We start from the raw sequence: 21,296 nt of genomic DNA, 5'->3' as shown, positions 1-21,296 counted from the left end.
ATCTCGGGAAGGTGGTGGTGCAGATGAATATAGGAGGGTTCCAGAACAGACAGCAGAGACCCACTGCTCCCTGCTCCCTGGGGCTATCTCAAAACACAGAACTTCGCTGGAAACTCAAAACAGTTCTGCCAACAGAGCTTTGGCACCCTCTGCCACTGGCTCCCCTCTCCCCTAACCTCTAATTTGAAGTCCCATCATGCTGCTGTGTTTTTCCAGGGTGAAGCTAGCACAGTCAGAGTCCCCGAGGCACATCTGCCCTTAGCTTCCCTGACCCCACCCCCACCAACTTTTGCTTGCCCCAAGCTTCCACCAGAGTTCCAGAACCAATCCACAGACCCCAAGCCCTCCATTGCAAGGTTCTCAACCCAAAAATGAATGCAGTTTTCCCCAGTGAGGCTTAGTTCCTCACTCAAAGGCACTGTCAGTACAGTGAAGTGGGGAGGCCAGAAGGCAGGGGGAGAGGAGACAAGGAAATGAGGCAAACTCTGAAGAACTCAAAGGACATCAGGAACCATCAATATCTAGCATTTTTTACTATGAAAAATCATCAGGGCCTCACTTTGCACATGCCAGGATCTCATCTGGGTGCTGGTTCATGCCTCGGCAGCCCCGCTCCCCACCAAGCTCCCTGGTTGTAGCCTGGGAAAGCAGTCATGGATAGTCCAAAACCTTGGGACCCAGCACACACACGGGGGACCAGAAGAAGCTCCTGGCTCCTGTTTTCAGATCAGCCCAGCGTTGGCCATTGTGGCCGCTTGGGGAGTGAAACCAGCAGATGAATAATCTTTCTTTGTTTCTCCTCCTCTGTATAAATCTGACCTCCTAATAGATAGATAGATAGATAGATAGATAGATAGATAGATAGATAGATAGATAGATAGATAGGGAGGGAGGGAGGGAGGGGAGAGACAAAATGTTCTGACTTGTTTTGTTTCAATATTTTAGTATATATACTGCCAAAGCAAACACATCACCCTGACTTGTTTTGGAAAAACAAAGTTTTCACATTGGTTTCTCATTAAATAGTATAAAGCATATTTAACCCAACCAAAAATTTTTGAGGAAATGGTTAAAACAACTTTATACTCTTTTCATGAAAACATTCCTTTTCACAAATCCCAGGATTAATATCTTTTCATATCGTTAACACAGTCAAAATTTAACACTGTTCATAATAAAAGACAACCAAGAATAAATTATACAAATTATCTTTAATGTAATTACAAGGTAAAGATACTTACTGCATTCCAAAATCTAGAACTGATGGTTGAAAATGTAAGCCTTTCCCACTAAACAGTTTGTCAGAGAAGCTAAAAAAAAAAAAAAAAGAAAGAAAGATTAATTTTTGTTATGGTTTTTAAAATCTGGATGATGATTTAAGATGATTTATTTAGCAACTTTCAATGGGTCATTAATCATTTTATTCCCTTTCACTTGCATTTGAACTAGACTGTAAATTATGGGACTGAATGATTGGTATATGTGCTGCCAAAGCGAGCACAGGATTGAATGATCAGAAGTCAAGTGAAATTCTAGAGTTGCAAACATTGAAGAAACTCAGAACCTTCAAGGTAGGACTGCGTGCCAAATGGTCACCCAGGAAAAGCATTCAGAGATGAGGAGACACTGAATGTTTAAAAGGCTTAGTTTCTGCAAAAATCTATAGAACATGGCTATTTCTATAAGCTCCAGCTCAACAGAAGATCTATGAGAGGGGCAGGGACTTGGCATGGCAGTGAGACATGCAGATCACACAGCGATGCCAGCTTTTTGCTAATGCAGACCCCGAAGGCAGCAGCTCAGGAAATTGGGCTCCTGCCACCCATGTGTGAGATCTGGATGAGCCCCTGGCCTGTGGACATCTCGGGGGCTGCAGGGCAGGAATCAACCATTACCTCTCCAGTAAGCACAACAGACAGTTCAAAAGAAAACACAGCCAGGTCAGGAGTGTCACGGGGAAGGGACTGTGGCCTGTGAACCTGCTAGGCAGCCAGGTCAGGTGTGTCATGGGGAAGGGACTGTGGCCTGTGAACCTGCTAGGTGTTCCCCACAGGAGGGAGTGGCTCAGCACAGCCAGGACAGCTCAGGAAAGCTCGATGCACCATGTTGTAGTTTCCAGAGTGACAACCACACAGAAGCCTCACAGGGAAGGCCACAACCTCAGCACTTATGTACGACTCACCATCACGACCTCATTTTCCTTTGGACTCAAAAGTCACAAAATAACAAGAGAACAGGAGAAACAGAACATATGAAGAAACATATCAGACATCTCAGTCTATAAACACATTTCCAGGCATGAAACACACAAAAAGAAGGATACTTTGGTATGTTTGTGGAAACGTAGAAAGAAATGATTACCAGGAGTAATCATTTGGCCTATTGGCAATTACAATGCTATTTCGAACACTCATAGCTGAGTGCCTTACGTACACAGTAGTTATGCTTCTGTGCCTGTATGTGATCAATCAATTGATCTCTCATTCACTGACTCAGTCTATAAATGCCTGGAATGACCTGAGATAGGCCAGGAAAAAGCCAACAGCCTGGAATTCAAACCCAGCCTCTCAGGTTAATACTGGCAGGCAGAACTGGAAGGCAACAGAGCTGAGACTCAAACCCAAACAAATGCTCCTGCACAAGATGCAGGCATCTAAGCCACTCTGCCAAACACCCACCCCTACACATATAGACCATCCAATGCCATCTGACACCACACTATCAAAGCCACAAAATCCCAAACGGATCAACTGGAGAAGCTCCGAAGGTAACAGTCACGTTCTGCTTTCAGAGCCTGTAAGCAGCTTTGCAAAATACAATCCAGCCAGGATCTCCTCCCACAAAACAGATCTCAACCAAACCTGGGGCTGAGGCTGGTCCTGACATCTGAGTGTCAAACCTGCTGACCAAGCAGCAGCTGGGGGCCCTAGGCCACAGGCTCTCAAAAGACACAGGAAACTGTGAAAACCAGGCAGACTGCCCCGCCTCTGCCTAGCATCCCCTCCCCCCACCCTCTCTCCAGATCCTTCCAGTAGCTTCCACATCGGCTGTACTGGTAACAAAGGCCATGCCCCAGCCTCCACTTACCTCTGTCTCCACTCACTCATTCTGAGCATGGACTAAGAGGTTTGCCTATATATGCTAGAATCTCTCAAGTTCGGGAATGGCAGCACTGCGGCACAGGTACCTGACCAACTGGCTAAGCTGCTGCCTGGTATACCTGCATCCAGCAGCACAGGGCCTGCATTCAAGCCCCAGTCCTGCTGTCCATCCATCCAGCTTTCTGCTGACATGTGCCTTGGCAGACAGAAGTTGATGGTTCACATAACAGGGTTCCTATCACTTACATGGCAGACCCAGACTGAACCCCAGGTCCTGGTTGTCATGGCTACTGCTGCCATTCGGACAGTAAACCAGCAGACGAGGATTCTTGCTTTCTTTTTGCTTCAAATAAAAGTAAGTTTAAAAAGTCCAAGATTATTTACTTCTAGAGGAGGCCATTAATACTCTCAGATACCTTCCAAAATGACGTGCAAGCATGCAAAGGAGACAGAGGGATGTGGTACCAAGGGCAGGTCTCCAGCTAGCATCCCACTCCAGATCGAGCTGCCCAAGCCTCAGCATTCCAGGAGAACAAAGAAACGGGCATCTTATGTACCAAAACACTGTAATTTTTAAACAGTTACTTATCTTATTTAAAAGGTAGGTATGAGAGAGAGAGACAGACAGATAGATAGAGGGAGGGAGAGAGACAGCAAGCGAGCTTTCACCTGCTGGTTAACACCCCAAATGGCTGCAGAGGCCAGGCTGAGCCAGACCAAACCAGCTGTCAGATCTCTGGGTCTCCCACATACGTGGCAGTGGCCCAAGTATTTAGGCAACCTTCTGTGGCTTTCTCAAGGGCATGAGCAGGGAGCTGGATTGGAAGAAAAGCAGCCATCACTCAGACTGGCACCACTGCTGGATGCCAGAGTAGCACGCAGCAGCGTACTACACAACACCAGCTCCTCGGAAAGGCCAGCCCACTGAATAAACAGTGAGCAAAATCACTAAGGTGAGCCTTCTACCTGCTCTGAGAACTGAAAAGAGAAGCTGCCAAGCTCCAAGCCCCAAGGGATCAGCTGATCAGTTGGGCAGATGTTCAAGAGGCAGAATTCTTTTTTTTATTTTTTTTTTTTAAAGATTTATTTTTATTATTTTTTTCATTGGAAAGGCAGATATACAGAGAGGAGAGACAGAGAGGAAGATCTTCCGTCCGATGATTCACTCCCCAAGTGAGCTCAACGGGCCGATACTATGCCGATCCGAAGCCAGGAGCCTCTTCCGGGTCTCCCACGCGGGTGCAGGTTCCCAAAGCTTTGGGCCGTCCTCGACTGCTTTCCCAGGCCACAGACAGGGAGCTGGAAGGGAAGCGGGGCTGCCGGGATTAGAACCGGCGCCCATATGGGATCCCGGGCTTGCAAGGCGAGGACTTTTAACCACTTGCGCCACTGCGCCGGGCCCAAGAGGCAGAATTCTAATCTCTCTCTGTTGAGGGCAGAAACATGCACCCCACACATTAAGTTCACACAACCTATCCAGGGGTGCAGTGCCATCCATGCTGTGGGTCAGAGGCCAGGCTGCTACCCGGCCCAGGGCCGCTGTTCGCCACTCCTGAGTGGTTGGCCAGCATCTCCTAAATCCTAGTCTCACCGCCTATACAATGGAACCAACAACAGGATCTGCCTTACCGGCACCAGGAGAGTACAACGCAGGGCTGTGGCCCTTGCTCCACGCCTGGCACAGGAACGTCAGATCGTGTTACTGACAGGACGCTACTGCTAAGGGGAAGCACACGGAGAACAGCTGCACGGGTCATCTGAGCTGGAAGCCACAGTGCCGCACTGACTTAAAAACACCGATGAAGCAGTAATGACGAGCTCCGGAGAAAACACAAACCCAGGCCATCATGGCCTCACAGGCTTCTACACTCCCAGGACAGAAAGTTTCACATCCCTGGCAAAAACCCAAACATGGAAGACCCAACCTGAATACAGCAGATGCCTCAAATCTTTGGGCACATGCAGCCACACGTAACACCTGGGAGAAGCTCCTGAGTCCCAGCTTCGGATGGGCCCACTCTGGCTCTGGTGACCACTTGGGGAATAAACCAGCAGATGGAAGCGCTCTCTCTCTCTGTCTCTCCCTCTCTCGGTAATTCTTCATGTAAAATAACTTTTTATTGAGTTATTTATTTATTTTTATTGGAAAGTCAGATATACAGAGAGGAGGAGAGACAGGGAGGAAGATCTTCCATATGATGGTTCACTGCCCAAGTGGCCACAATAGCCAGAGCGCAGCAGATCCAAACCCAGGAGCCAGTAACCTCTTCCGGGTCTCCCACACAGCTACAGGATCCCAAGGCTTTGGTCCTTCCTCAACTGCTTTCCCAGGCCACAAGCAGGATACTGGATGGGAAGCGGTGTTGCTGGGTCATGACCCAGCGCCCACATGGGATCCCAGCATGTGCAAGGCAAGGATTTAGCCACTATGCTACCACGCCTGTAAAATAATTTTTATTGGAAAGACAGATCAGGTTTACAGAGAGGACAGACAAAGATCTTCCTCCTGCTGGTTCATTTTCCAAATGGCCACAATGGCCGGAGCTGAGCAGGTTAGGAGCCAGGAGCTTCTTCTGGGTCTCCCACATGGGTGCAGGGTCCCAAGGCTTTGGGCTGTCCTTAACTGCTTTCCCAGGTCACAAGCAGGGAGCTGGATGGGAAGTGGAGTAGCAGGGACACAAACTGTCATCCATATGGGATCCTGGCTCTTGCAAGGTAAGGATTTAGCCATTTAATCATCACACTGGGCCCTCAAATAAATGAATCTCTTAACCACTTTTCAAAGGCAAAAAACCATTTCAGACATAAATATTGAGCCAGATACTAAGAGGACGGGAAGCAGCAAAATGCTAACTCTTGGACAGCTAGGGACCAAAATTATCCTTCAACATCAGGGTTGAGAAATTACACTGTACTTGAAATGTCAACATTTTCATTTCTAAATGGACAGCTTCAAAGAAACATTACCTAGGTCTCCAGATTTGCAACCCCAAAGCCCTTCTCGCTTCCACAGCGGAAAAGAACCCTAAGCACATCTTGGCCTTGATAACGTGCGTGACTCAGTATCGGTCAAGTCCACCACAGCTCCTTTGACTCTTTGATGAGTCTCCACACCCAATGCAAAACACACGCACATGCACCGGGAAAAATTAATCACATTTATGCCACATCTTGCTGACTTGAGCCCCTTCTCTGGACGTCAGATTACTACAAACAAAAGCCCTTCACTGAAAGAGAAGAAGGGCCACAGAGAGGCTGCCAGGCTTCCCTAAGGGGAAATGTGTGTGGGGATAGGACAGATGCTGACATCTTCCAGGGACAAGTGCTCCATACATCTCTCCCCTGAACACCCATCTGCTGCAGAGAGCTGAGCCAGCTCAGCTAGCACATGAGTTCCAGGAACACCACAGGTGTTATTAGGGACCAAACACTTCTCTCCTTTTTTCCCCTGAATGTTGGCCACATTTCTTCCCTCCACAAACAAACTCACAGAAGCAGCTGTTGGAAGTGACTAGCAGTAAAGACCCTTCTGGAAAGGAGGTGACCTTGGTATGAGACCCCCCAGCTAGGACTCAAACTCCCATGAGATTTGGGATTCCGGCCTTCTCTTTCACAGAACACAGTGCATTTGCACTGTATCAACCTGTGATCCTGAGAGAAGTGCCTGTCTGCCCAGATACTGCATTCCTAGGAATAAATCTATCTGCTCACTCAGCCACATGCTTTTAGAAAAATGAACCGGGAGCTGAGTGACCAAGCTGAACACACTGTCACCAACTGGTGGCGGCTGTTCAGATAACACAAGTGCTCTGACCAAAATACGCTCTTTCAAAGCAAGGCTCCCATGTCCAGGGGGAGCGACAGGACCCGGTGGCGCCTGCCTCAACCTCACAGTCCTCGGCAATGTCACAGGGCTTGGCCACACTGAGCAGGTGCCCAGCCCAACAGGCACACTCCCCGAAAGGTCACACTCCAGGAAGCTGGACCAGGCTCTGATGCCAACAAATGTCAACATCAAGAGCATTCAAAGAAAAGTGCACCTGAAAACTCCTACAGGAGCTTGCAAGAGCAATGATGGGGGCTGGCACTGAGGTACAAGGGAAAAGTGGCACAAGCATCCTATATGGGCACCAGTTCAGTCACAGCTCCACTTCAAAGCTACTCCTTGTTAAAGGCCTGGGAAATGCAGTGGAAGAAGGCCCATGGGTGTGGGCTCCTACCACCCTTGTTGGAGACCCTGATAAAGCTCTTGGTTCCTGTCTGGCTCAGTCACGAACACCATAGCCATCTGAGTGAACCAGTGCATGGAAGATCTCCCTCCCTCCTTCCTTTCCCTGCCTCAAATAAATAATTTTTTTTAAGTGGAACTATGTGACATTACAGAAAAACAGGAGTGACCAAGGCAGGCCACTTGTCCCAGAGCAAAGACAATAGGCTGAGCAAAGCATGGGCCTCCTTTGCAGAATGCCACAGGGGCCATGCACGAGCAAGCTAGCTTGCCCATGAGGAGTATGGAGCCAGGTGTGAAACACCAGGGAAGCACTGAGAGCTACAAAGGCTGAAGGAAGCTGTGGGCCAGGCGCTAGCCAGCTGGAAAGGTTCTGCTGGACCATGGTTGGGGGGTGGGGCAGGGGGAGGAGGTGAAAGGAAAAGTCCACAGCAAATGCTTGGCAACACATCACAGCGAGCCAGAGCTTTCTGTGCACAGGATCTCTGCTGGCCTCAAGCCTAATGGTTACCCCAACTTCTGGAGAATACCAGAACCTTCCAGCAAAGCACCCACTCCTTCCCTTCACCTCCACACATGGACTTGAGAGACAACAGTGATGGACAACATGGAGGGCAGATCTGTCTGGTTTCCCACCTTCTGCAATGGAAAGGCTTTCGTGAGTCTCAAGTGCTACTGCCAGGGACACTGAGCCCTGGTTTGGGTCTCAGCTGTTCCACTTCTGACCCAGCTCCCACCCAGTTAAAGTGCCTGGGAAAGCACCAGCTGCTTGAGACCCTGCACCCTAGATAGGATACCTGGACAGAGTTTCAGCCCCTAGTCTCAGCCTGGCCCAGTTCTGGCTCTTGCAGCCAGTTGGGGAGAGAACCAGCGAATGGTTCTCCATCTCTCAAATAAATTAAAAGAAGACTCACCCAATTCACAAATCCTTTCTGCCTCAGAAAGAACGGGGCAGAGAAGACCTCAACCCGGATGGCACTTGCTGGACACAGCAAGGTGGAGGAATCCACATGCTCTGCTCTCTGCAGTCAGAGGGATGCTATGGGAATGCCCTGGGTCTCTGCAGACACCGCCCAGGTAGGGAACCGTGCACTGCCTTGCAGGTCCCTTCTTCCACAACCAATGGGATTCTCTGTCATGCACCAGAGAATCCCTTCCCCAGAGCAGGGAACAGCCAAGTCCAGGATTCATCTGCTCCGGGAGCCTTGGAGAAATGCAGTGCCTTTCTGGCACGTGACTGCAGCCCAACTCTTGACCCCAACCTTGGGCCACTCCTTCCTGATGCCCACCCACAGACCAGCTGTTCCCCAACCCTCAGCTGCTGGACTGGGAGCCTCCATGGTTCTGGGACAGGGCTCGGAGCTTCAGAGGCTTGGCTGGAACACAAAGGATCTGAAGGGCACACTGTATGAAGTACATGGGCCATAAAATGTCATCTTGGTACAGGTTGTCCTCCTTTCATAGGCAGAGAGGCCGACAAAGAGAAAGCTGGCTCATGGCCCGCAATGCCAACAACGCTTGCAGCAGGAAGGGGTTGAAGCTGGGAAACAGAAACTCAATCCAAGTCTCCCACCAGAGGAGGCAGGAGCTCAAGGACCTGAGCCATCACTGCCGCTTCCCCAGGGCTACACACACAGCAAGCTGGGGTCAGGAGCCAGAAGCAGATAAACCCAAAAGTCAGTACATGGGCCTCCAGCATCCCAACCAGCATCTCAGCCCAGGCTGAACACTGAGCACTCCTTTTAAAAATACCAGAAGTGCACTGATAGAAAAAACCATGCTATGCTCCTTATGTTAGAACAGCCCATTCTTCCTATTAAACTCCTTGAAAAGAAACATTCAACAGTGGAGGTGGAAATCAGTATTTTTCCCCCATAAAATCCCACAGAGGGGAGGGAAAAAGTCATTTGGCAGAACACGACTCTCCTGCAGCTTCTTTCAGTGTAGAAAGCGTCAAGCTTCATGGTCAAAGCATCAAGTAAACAAAGCAAGATCAAAGGGGCAGTCCTCGCAGCAACGCCAACAGAGTGTGACCAGGCTTCTGAGTGGAGAACACCTGTGTGTGCAGGTAGCCCAGGATGCTGATGGCCCAGGCCACCTGTGTGTGTTTAGGTAGCCCAGGACACTGACGGACAAGGACGCTGACGGCCCAGGACACCTGTGTGTGTTCAGGTAGCCCAGGACGCTGGTGGCGCAGGATGCTGAAGGCCCAGGATGCCCAGGTGTGTGCAGTTAGCCCAGGACGCTGATGGCTTGCCTTCCTAAAGCTCAGACAAAAGCCATCCACGCTGAACTGTTCCTCAAGCTGCTGGATGGCCTCTGTGTCTCACCATTGCGGGCTGCTGTTGCAGAGCCACCAGATGTGAGGCAGGCATGTCATAGGGATGCAGGTTTGGGTCCCAGATCCAAATCCCTGCTAACACACCTGGGAAAGCAGCAGAAGATGGCCCCCAAGAACTTGAGCTCCTGCACCCACATGGGAAATTCAGAGGAAGCTTCTGGCTCCAGCCTGGCCCAGCCTCAGCCACTGTGGCCATTTGGGGAGTGAACCAGCAGATGGAAGCTCTCTCTCCTTCTCTCTGTGTGTAACTCTGGCTTCCAAATAAATAAAAATAAATCTTTTTTTTGTCTTAACAGAAAAGAAAGAAAAAGATTAATCATTGGCTGTTATTTCTGGAAATGGCTCCAGAACCCTAATCCTGGCCTCCCCAGGATGTTCTTCCACTTACATAGGGGGCCTTTACAAAGCTCACAGAAAAACTTAAGTAATGTGTGTGAGGCAGGCTGGAGGCTGCAACACCTGCTGGGAAGAGCCAGAATGAGTTAGGCCACAGTACCTACCAGTGAGTACAAGGACTGGGGGCTGGCCATGTCAAGCTGGATCACAGCACCTACCAGTGCACATAAGATCTGGGACTGGAAGTGGGCCTGATAGGAGAACTTGGGAAATTTCCCCGTTAGGCTGAAACTCCCATTGGTGAGCATGGGGGGAAGCGTACATGCTGGGCATATGTGTGAGTCGGGTCTGGGGGTGGGCTGAGCTAGGCCAGGCCACAATACTGGCCAGTTTGCCACCTGCCAGCAAATGCTGAGACTGGGGGGGGGGGGGGCCCACGGGGCGGGTAGGCCATTTCAGACTGGGCCACAGTACCTGCTGGTATGCACAAGACTCAGGCCTGTGAGTGGGCCTATAGGAGAACTTCAAGGACTCCCTTTCTGGGCTGCTGTTTCCACAAATGACCCTGGGATTAAGAGGCAGGCTGGTCTGGAGGTGGACCAGGCGTGGCTAGAATAATGCACTCATTGGCAAATGCCAGGACTGGGTGTGAGTACCCCTTGGCAGAATTGTGGGCACAAGCCCTCAACTTTCACTGAGCTCTAGCTCTTGTTGGTGAACATGCAAAAAGCAGGTCTAGGGGTAGGCCTTGTGAAGTCAATATGGGGGTTGCCCCAACTAGGCTGCAGCACCCACTGGTGTGTGTAAAGAAGGGCTTGTGGCAGGCTGTGCTGAGACAGGCTGTAGCACTCACCAGTACGTGCATGGGGTGCTATACACAAGAGTCAAGCCTGATGTCACCTCAGGAGAGGATTCTTGGGAAATTTTTTACTTCCTCGGTCACAGGAAAAATCACAACATATGTGATCCAACCTTGGAGTATATGTCAGGACTGGGCCTTCTCAGTTGATGATGCCTGTGCATGGGACAGCATGCCCAGATACACATGGGGGACATGATGGCCAGCAGGGAATGTCAAGTGTCTTCTCAGAGGATAAAGAGCATTAACAAGTTGGACCACACTGCTGACCAAGCTTTGCAGCCTGTTCCTGGGATCTTAGGTGCACTAAGATGAACTTAGCTGGCTAAGACTACTTGGAAAGATTTTCAACCCTGGTGTGATGAAACTGACATCTCAGAACTGTGAAACCATCAACTAACATCCTCCAATATTCCTCCCAACACTGAGTTCATTCTAAGGTGTCATCAAATGATTGTCCTGCATTTCCGGGTGCTGAGGTAATACTGACAACAAGGAGTGGTCTGGTCCCCTCCCCTTCCTGCCCTGTAGACACAGAAACGGAAAAAAAAAAAAAAAAAAAAAAAAACTGATTTGTCAACCCACCTTGACCCACATGCAACTATGCAAATATCAAAAGTAAAATCAAAAATCAGAAAATAACAATACAAGTAAAAGGTGAATTATAGAGATGGGCATCTGGCCCGGGAGTTGGGACAGCCTGCCCCACATCACATGGCCTGGGTTTGTGGTCTGGCTTTCACTCCTGACTCCAGCTTCCATCAGAAGGGACACCAGGGGGAAGGTGCGATGGCTCAGGTGACCTGTCTTCCACAGTGGAGACGTGGACCGAGTTCCCAGCTCCTGGCTTCAGTCCACTGACCATCGTGGGCACCTGGGCTGGGAGCCCCTCTCTCTGACACAGACAATCCATCTTCTGACACAGACAGTATTTTAAGAAATCAGCTAAGTACATTATGGTGCACACAAGCACATGAGAAGAAACCAGTACCCCGCTCACCTAAGACCCCCCCAATCTTCCCTCATTGTTTCAGCCCTCCTCTCTGCCTCCTATCCCCTTCCCTCATGACCACCCCCCCACACACATACACACACAAGAGCCCCATGTGGATATTGTTATCACTACCCTTACCTCCCAGCAGTGCCCTGAGGGCTCACAACCTGCCAACAGCTGCCCAGCTGGGGTGAGGTTCCATGGGAGTTGAGCAGGCAACCAGAAGCCCTTGGCCAATGCACCTGGAGCCTTCCCACACCACCGCCCTGCTCCCGCTGAGGTCAGCAGTGAGCACAAGCTGTGCCGTCAACCACTGAGCTCCCCTCATCTCTCCAGTGGCTCCTCTCTCTGGGTTTCTTTCCCTCAACCCTGCAGGCCTGCTCCTTCCACACTCCCTCTAAGGCTGCCCTCCCTTTTCCCCTCCCATTCTCCTAGGTGCTCCCTCCATTCTCTCCACTTCACCAGCTGCACACACCAGCCAGATTCACTGTCACCCCGGCATGCTGAAGCGCCCTATACAGCTAATGCATCTCTCTGCCACAGTTCAGCATCTCCCTGACTACCTTCATGGATGTCCCACTGCCACCTTCTTCTGGATTCCACTGGCCCTGCTTGCAGGTATCCTGGCCTCGGCCAGATTAACAGACAAGCAGCAGAGCATCAAGTTATCTGAAACAAGAGGGTGACTTTGGCCTGGGAGCAAGGCCAGCAAGCAGAACCGTGGCGGCCTGGCCCCCAGCAGCCGACTCGTGCGGCTTCGTTTTGGCTGTGATGCTGGCTGCGTCTGGCCCCTCCTGGCCTGTCAGGCTTCTGGGCCAGGTTCTCAAACCTCCCTCGAGACTGTCAGCTGCCCAACATCTTTTCAATAAAGCACTTTTCTGCTTCTATCAGCCAACGCTGGTTTCTGTGGTTTGACTGATTCATTTCCCAGGCCCGTGTGTCTGCAGCCCACACTCCACAGAGCCATTGCCCCATGTTCCCATCGGCACCAGGTGCCACTCCCATGGCTGTTCCTGGGGCACCAGCACAGGAACCCAAGTGGGGCTCTCCAGGAACACTGGGTTGGGCAGGCACACCCTGGTGAGTGCTGAAGCCTGTGGGCCCAGCCACTGGCCTTGCTGGCACCCTGACTTCTGTGCCTTTCTCACCTCCACGCACAGCTGCCACTGGGTCTCCAGGGGCCTTATACTTTCACAACACTCATATCTGTCTCCCCACTTGTCTACTCTCACCATTTCAGGCCCTTGTATGCAAAACACAGTGTATTTGCAACTGGAAGACTTTTACAAGCTGTAATTACATCTACGCATGTCATCATGCCACATCCCACATGCTATAAAGAGCTCCTTGAGCCAAGTGGTTAAATCACTACACACACCTATAAAAGTAGAGGCTGGCTGTTTCTCTCCCATCCAAACTGTGTCTCTAGAGGGGAGATCTGACATCTCCCTTCTAGACTCTAGGCCACATCACTCCACTGTATGCTCATGTCATCAAGTCTGATTTTCGCAATCTGCAAAAGGTAAAAAGCCACAGAGCACCATCTTCCAGCTCTAGGACGAATACGCACGAAAAGGAACTCAGTACTAGACCTCTCTGGCATGAACGGAGCCGGCCAAATGTGGTACACAGAGGACAGAGCAGGCCAAAGCAGACATGCACCAGGCCTCAATGGCAGGGGCAAGTCCAGCAAGGAAGGAGATATGGTCCTACTGGAACGCAGGTGCACCAAGCAGGTTCAGGCAGCACTGCAGTCGCCCTTAGAAAATTGACTCAGGGGGACGGGAGGGGAGTGCAGAACAGTGGTGCAAAGCTAATCCTCTGCCGGTAGTGCTGGCTACCCTGATGGGCACCAGTTCATGTCCTAGTTGCTCAACTTCCCATCAAGCTTCCTGCTTATGGTCTAATAAACTAGCAGAGAACAGCCCAAGTCCTTGGGTCCCTGCACCCACGTGGAGGACCTGGGGGAAGCTCCTGGCTCCTGGCTTTCAACCAACCCAGCTCTAGCTGTTTTGGCCATTTGGGGAATGCGTCCTATACTGGAGTGTCTGGGTTCCAGTTTTAACTCCTTTCCCAACTCCAACTTCTTGCTCAAACAGATCCTGGCAGGTGGCAGTGACGAATCAAGTAGGTGTTTGTGTGGCCCTGGTCCTACCCCCACCCCTGAGGAAAACCAGGTCTGAGTTCCCAGCTTCCGCCCCTGACTTCCACTCTCCTCTGCCATGGGCATCTGGGGAGTAAGCCAGCAGATGGACTTGCTTGCTCTGCCCCTCAAACGCATTTTTTAATTTTGAAGTTCATGAAAGAAGTTTCCTTTGTTACAACAGAATTTTCAAATGCCATATAAAATTTTTCCTGGAAAATTCATGCATGAATTATGAATGTTTTGCATATGTAGCTGCATTCTCCATCAGCTTTGTGAAATACCTCTGACCTGCATCACCTGTGATGGCTGTTGTAGATGGTGCAAGGTGGAGCAAAGCCCTGAACAGGTGACGTGCAGACAGGAGGTCAAGAGCTGGCAGGAAGCCCTCAGGAGTGGACAGGGCCGCTTTCCAAGGCCGACGCTCCACAGGAGGGCTCCAGACCACACAGACACTTGAGGATAAACACTCACACTCAGCTCATCACCTCTTCTGACAGATGTTATGTTCCAGAGCTGACTCTTTCCAGTTCCAGGGGAACAAATTACCCAAACAATCTTCACACAAAGAACACAGTGCTAATAACATGGGTCCCCCAAATGCTAAAGAACATTTCCTAGGTCAACCTGATGGACACGGGAGCTGCAGGAGAGTGAAGGAGCTGGTGTCTTTCAGTGCCTGTTGCAGAGCTGTGAGCATTGAGCCCCGGGCTCCTGGTCTCACTCTGCTGGTGCCCCATTCCGACTCTCTCTGCTTGAATCACACATCATTTCAAAAGTGCAAGCTTGTTCTCTTTACACACATACACATATATACACACAAACTCTCTCTCTAAATTTAATGTTGGCAAAAACTGAAGTCACTGGGATGTCCAAGTTTTACACTTAACAGGAACACCTAACACACCACAGGACATGCCTACTACAGCCATGCTCATGTCACACAAGATAAAAATTCCAGGGGCCAGGACTACAACACAGTGGGTTAAGCTGCTAACTGCAGTGCCAACATCCCACATGGACAGTGGTTCAAGACTCACCTACTCTATTTCCAATCCAGTTCCCTACTAGTACCTGGGAAAGTAGCAGGAAATGGCACAACACCTTAGGCCCCAATACCCATGTAGCAGACTTGGAGGAAGCTCTGGGAATCTGCCTTTAGATTGGTCTAGCTCCCAATGGTTGTAGCAACTTGGGGAGTAAACCAGCTGGTAGAAGATCTCTCTCCCTCTTTCTTTCAAATAAAACAAACAAATAAATAAATAAATAATAAAAAGTTGGAATCTCACTGTGAGGACATAGAAGCAGATTGTTTTGAGACTCAGGGAATATGTATGCAGGGAAAATCACTATAGAATGTGCAGAGAAAAATGTGTATTTCTCAACATGGATGAGATGGGCAAAAGCTAAGCTATCACAATCGCACTTGTCAGGATTAATGTTCCCATAGGCCCAATGAGTGGGCTCAATTGGTTTATCCTCCCCTTGCAAAAACCAGGATTCTATAAGGCCACCAGTTTGTGTCTCCACTGCTCCACTTCCCATCCAGCTTCCTACTTGTAGCCTGAGAAAGCAGTAGTGGACGGCCCAAAGCCTTGGGATCTTGCACCCCATGGGAGACCTGGAAGAAGTTCCTCGCTCCTGGCTTCGCATTCACTCAGCTCCGGCCATTGCAGCCACTTCAGGAGTGAACCAGCGGACAGATCTTTCGGTCTCTCCTCTCTGGAAATATGTCTTTCCCATTAAAAAATAACAATAATAAAATAATTTTTAAAAGAGAGACAGAGAGAGCAATGTTCCCTTGAGATACATTAGCAAAGGTTTCCCAGGCTTCCTTCCCAGGACTCCAGGTTATGGTCCCTGACACCCAGCACTAACATCCTCCAGGTAGTGGAATCCTTAGCTGGATGCACTCCAGTTTCCAAAGCTCCTTCACATCTGGATGTGGCCAGGAACTAAGCTCCAACCAATGAGACATGATGGCTACCCAGGGCACTGGAGGCAAGGGGCTGGTCTGTTCCAGACCCAGCATGTGTCCCAGGCTTCAGCCAGAACAGGAGGGGCCACAGGAAACAGTTACATCACCAGTCTGGTGGAATTCCAGCCAACCAATGGCACACTTGAACAGACATTTCTTACATAGTTGGGTCACAGACAGCCCCTTTGCCAGCCCACGTGTCTAGAGGAGTATAAAACCCTTGAACACGTATCAGAGACACTTTCGCCTCCATCTCTTCTATTCGGTACAAAGGAGGTCCAGGAGCGAATTTTCCAATAAAGCTTCTGTTACAACTTTGAACAACTTGCTGATACTATTCCGCCATCTAACAAGACAGTGGCTGGCAGTACCCTGTAGCAGCTTCCAGAAACACAGGGGCCTCTTCTCCAACCCCTTCTCCATCCCTCTACTACCGGCGTCCACAGTAGGAGACCCCGGCTCCCTGGGAAGCCATCTACAGGCAGCACCTCAAAGGCCTGCTGGTCCCCGTTGTGAGGCACACTCCAAGGGTTGTGCTCAAACAGTTTTGATAGTTTAACAGACCTGAAATGCTGCCAATCTCGCCATTCCAATCGTGATAAAAATCTATTCAGAATCCACTGGCTGGCATAGTCTCTTCATGGTTGGGGTTCTGAGATCAGCAGTTCAGTTGAAAGGATCTCCAAAGAAACTTCATCTGAAATGATCCCAAACCTGATTCTCATGTGAGTTTGCCAGCATAGGGTCCAGCGCCGTCCGTCACCACAATCAGCTTATGCACATGCTGGTCATTGCGATTGCTGGGTCAGATCTGTTTCCAGCCCTGCCTTCCACACAAACCAATAGGTGTTGCAGTCCAGCCCGATCCTACCCACTTCATACTCAGTCCTCATGCAAACCAGTGGGAGCTGAAGCCTAGTTGGGGCGACTCCCCATAAGCCCCACGAATCTGGCCACCTTCCCTGATTCCCATGCAGGCCTGTGTGTACCACAGGCTTGTTCCATCTGTCCCACATCCCATTTAGCTCTCGTACTTGTCAATGGGCATTGAAGCCTATAGGGTTCAACCCAACCAACCTACTATCCAGCCCACACACATACTGGCGAGTGCTTTTCTGTCTAGCCACCCCTGCCCCGGTTTTTGTGCTCTCCAGTGGGAGTGGTAACCCACAAGGGATGTGGCCCTGCAACCTGGGAAATAATACATGCAAGGACTGCCAATTGAGAACCTCCTTCTAAGCAACCAGCAACCAGGGGTGGAGAGGTGGCCCAGTGCAAGCAATCATACCAGAAAGAAACAGGGTTCCAGAGGAAATACACACGGAAGTTGCCCTTGCCTTGAAGCAGCCAAGCCTTGAAATACTATGTACAGTTCAGGGAAGGAAACAGGTGGGAATTCTTCTGTTTACACCCTGCTTGTTGGACCCAGTGCAGTAGCCTAATGGCTAAAATCCTAGCCTTGAACATGCTGGGATCCCATATGGGTGCCTGTTCTAATCCCAGAGGCCCTGCTTCCCATCCAGCTCCTTGCCTGGGAAAGCAGTCAAGGACAGCCCAAAGCCCTGGGACCCTGCACTCGCATGGGAGACCAGGCAGAATCTCTTGGCTTCAGATCAGCTTAGCTCTGCCAGTTGCCTTTGTCTCTCCTTTTCTGTGTAAATCTGCCTTTCCAATAAAAATAAATAAACCTTAAAAATTAAAAAAAAAATTTTTTTAAAAAAAAACCTGCTTGCAACTTCCTCAATGACTGATCCATATGACCTCTTTCCCCTGGGGGTAGGAGGGTGGCAGGAAGCTCACAGTGGGGAAACAGCTGAGTTTCCGGCTCAATCTAAAGTTGGACAAACTGCTGAGAAGAGGAAGCTGTGGGGAGAAGTGCCTCTGGCTTCCGGGTCAGCTTTGGGAGCAAGGGGGTGGGTGGGTAGTTACACAGCAAAGAACGGACTAGGCTAGAGCCAGAAGCCCTGGGAGCTCACTGGGTCTCCATCAGGGACTGACAAGCCCCACCCTGGGTGTGCATCAGTGCAGGACTGAGTGGGAGAGCACTCCATTCCCCCTCTGGACCATGGGACAGACCTCCTGGTGGTGTCTGTTGGCACAGCGCTGGCCCCGGGTGGCGAGGACTGTCCGCTCTAGACTGAACAGCAAGCCTGCTGCTATTCCCTCCGCGGCAGCTGAGCAGCGGGCGGGTGTGAAGTGTCTGATTCCGAATCCCATTCATCAGAGGCAGGGGAGGCTCTGAGCGCATTCCAGCAGGCTGGCAGCCTGGGCGGCTGACAGCCAGGGGCTGAGCTCCAGGAGCAGCCGGCAGCGGGAGGAGACTCCCTTTCAATTCAGCCCAGGGGGTGTAATTGTTGGTAATTATACAGCCGCCACTCATATGCAAATCGTGCATGAGGAGCCCTCCTTTTAAATTGTAATTTTTCTTTCAAGCCCTGGAGGCACCCAAGTGTAATTGCTGAAGATGTCACAAAAGAAAGAATGGGCACTCCAGTCCGGGAGGAGGCTGCCGGCCCAGCCAGCAGCTTGTTACCCTCTCACCCCGGCCAGGCTTGGCTCCGGTCCTGCTCTGGGGTCTCCTGCTGAGCCCACGCCTCCTCTCCTACCCGCCCCCATCCTCCAGCCCCAGACAAAGCCGCACCAGCATCCTGCACAGGCACACAAAGAAGGTGGGGGAAGCAAGAGGGCACACGGCTTGACAGGCTGGCGGGGATGCGAGCGCAGGCAGTCAAGCCTACCCACCAACACCAATTCCAGAAGGAGTGCAAAACCTTTGTCGTAAAGACTATAGCCACAACAGGCCAAAAAAGAAAGTAAAAATGAAGGGCTGCCATGAAAATAAAAGGAAACAAAACTATCGTGTGCAGCATGATTACAACTACACACACACACACACACACACACAGAGGAAAATGAGAGAGCAGTTTAGCAAATATTAAGAATAATGTCAGGATGACGGAAACATCTGCTATGTTCCCTTTTCCCTTATTTTTCCAAAATTGTCAACTGCCTCAGAGTCTCTCTGCGCTTTCCGTAAAATGGAAGCACTTTGCGAGGTACACGCTTCTTAAATACTGCTTCTGGAATCCAATAACAGGTGCCCACATTTATAAATTCTTCAAAAGCCAGTACAAATTTGAGTTCCAAATTCAAGTCTTTTGCTCTGTTTTCCCCTAAGTCCTGTGGCAGGGCATACTCAGCCGTCAGTCTCCTGTGTGCTGGCCCTCACCATCCCCAAGCCAACCAAGGCCTGAACAGGGAGTCAACCCAGTTCCAGCCCTGGTCCTGGTGGGGACCCCATCTGAGAAATCTCAGAAATCAGACCTGCCCTGAGGCCTGGAAAACACGACCGGCAGCTTACACTTGTGCCTGGTCCTTTCAACCCCAGCACTACAGTCCAGGTACACATTCCTACACGTGCGTGTACACACACACACAACCCCTGGGGCACCTACCTCACATCTCAGACACAGCAGGTGTAAAACTAAGCTCCTGCCCTCACCTCCAAACCCAGGGTGCTTGGGGTGTTCAAGTCAATAACCTTGGAGTTGTCTCTGACTACTGGTGCCCTCGTCCAAGGCCTTGTAAATCCTCTGAGCCACCTTTGCCGGACACCCAGGCCCACGCCACAGCGGAACCAAGTGCTGTCACCTCCCCTGATGGGACTGCCTGCCTCCACCTACTGGCCTCCCAAACCCCAACCCGGGGTCCCGATTCTGGATCAGCCAGCATGGTCTTCTCAAACGTGGCTTGGGTCCCGTCTGTCATCAGTTTACTCAAAGTATCACAGACTTCCCATTTCAAACATGCACAAGCATTCCTCATCACGCTGCCACTGTCTGTGTTCTGGCTGCTTCTCCGTGCTCTACCCAGCAGGCTCTGCAGGTGCACATTCCCACCTCAACACCAGTGGCTTATCTTTCTGCATGGAACATTCTTCATCCAGAAAGCTTCATGCAAACACTCTCACCTCCTTCCAATTATCAAAGAGCGTGTTCTTTCACTTGAGTGGCGGCTAGAAAGATTTCCCGTCTGCCTATTCACTCCCCAAATGCCTTCAACAGCCAGGGCAGGACAGGACCCAAGCAAGTGGCTGGAAACTCAATCCGGGGACCTGACCACTTGAGTCACTGTCACCACCTCCCAGAGAGCGCACCAGCAGAAAGCTGCAACCAGCAGCGAAGGTTGTGATGCAGAGTGTGGACATCCTAGCTAGGCCAAACGCGTGGATCCAGCAAAAGAACTCAGATACTCCGACACGGCTTCTGAGTATCCTAACCACGAGGTCAGATGCCCACCCAGATGCCACCCTCCTGATGAGCTCAACCCCACAGCACTCACCCTCTGTCCCTGTCCTATTCTTTTTTGCCCTTCCCCTTCCCCGCTCCCCCCCCATTCCATAGATCACCTTCCAGGATCCACCCAAGTTAGATGCCTGCTGTATTTCGCTTTGTTAGCTTTACCTTGCCAACCACACTGCGAGCATCATCTGGACAAAGATTCTATTATATTTGCTAATGTGACCCAAGAATACCGACAACAAGCAGTACCACTAACAGTCCCTCAAACTCATGTCACAAATTAATTAAGATCAAAATTCAGGACTCAGACTATTTCTTTCTACTTATCTAATAAGAAGTTGTTTTCATTCTAACATGAAACCATAGGATCATAAAAATATTCCCTAGGGCCCAGTAAGGTAGCCTAGCACCTAAAGTCCTCACCTTCAACGTGCTGGGATCCCATATGGGTGCCTATTCTAATCCCAGAGGCCCCACTTCCCATCTAGCTCTCTACTTATGGCCTGGGAAGGCAGCTGAGGATGGCCCAAAGCCTTGGGATCCTGCAACCACGTGGGATACCCAGAAGAAGCTCCTGGCTTTAGATCTACTTAACTACAACCATTGCTGTCGCTTGGGGAGTGAACCAGCAGATGGAAGATCTTCCTCTCTGTCCCTCCTCCTCCAAAACTTTTCAATAAAAATAAATATTTAATAAAATAAATATACTAAAATTAGATTACAGCAGTGGTAATGCATAACCTTGTCAACATACCTTTGAACACTAAATCATACCTTTTCCATGGCAAATGAATTTTATATAAATAATAAAATATATACGTGTGTGTGTGTGTGTGTGTGTGTGTGAACCCAGGCAGAGAAGGAAAAGAGGAGACTGTCCCAAGCTCCACAGGCTCCTTCACTCTCTGTGTTCAGACATGATGCAACACACACCCAGGCAGAATGAACCACCCCAAGCAGATGCCTTTGATTAGCACTGTCCACACCTCCTGTCATTATGCAGCCCTTTGTAAGC

At 50.3% G+C, this 21,296-nt stretch overlaps 1 protein-coding gene across 3 annotated transcripts in view; it reads right to left on the bottom strand.

The window, feature by feature from the left end:
• Nucleotides 1-21,296, bottom strand: part of TMEM131L (transmembrane 131 like) — a 171,990-nt gene that overhangs the window by 81,231 nt on the left and 69,463 nt on the right. For all 3 annotated transcript variants that reach the window (XM_040966894.1, XM_040966895.1, XM_040966896.1), the window contains one exon: nt 1,242-1,310. In XM_040966894.1, the coding sequence (XP_040822828.1) occupies nt 1,242-1,310 (69 nt within the window). The remainder of the gene's footprint in view (nt 1-1,241; nt 1,311-21,296) is intronic.

The sequence above is a fragment of the Ochotona curzoniae genome, unplaced genomic scaffold, assembly GCF_017591425.1.
Source record: "Ochotona curzoniae isolate NIBS_2020 unplaced genomic scaffold, NIBS_Ocur_1.0 scaffold_4506, whole genome shotgun sequence".
NCBI lineage: Eukaryota > Metazoa > Chordata > Mammalia > Lagomorpha > Ochotonidae > Ochotona > Ochotona curzoniae.
This window is presented reverse-complemented; position numbering and strand designations above follow the sequence as displayed.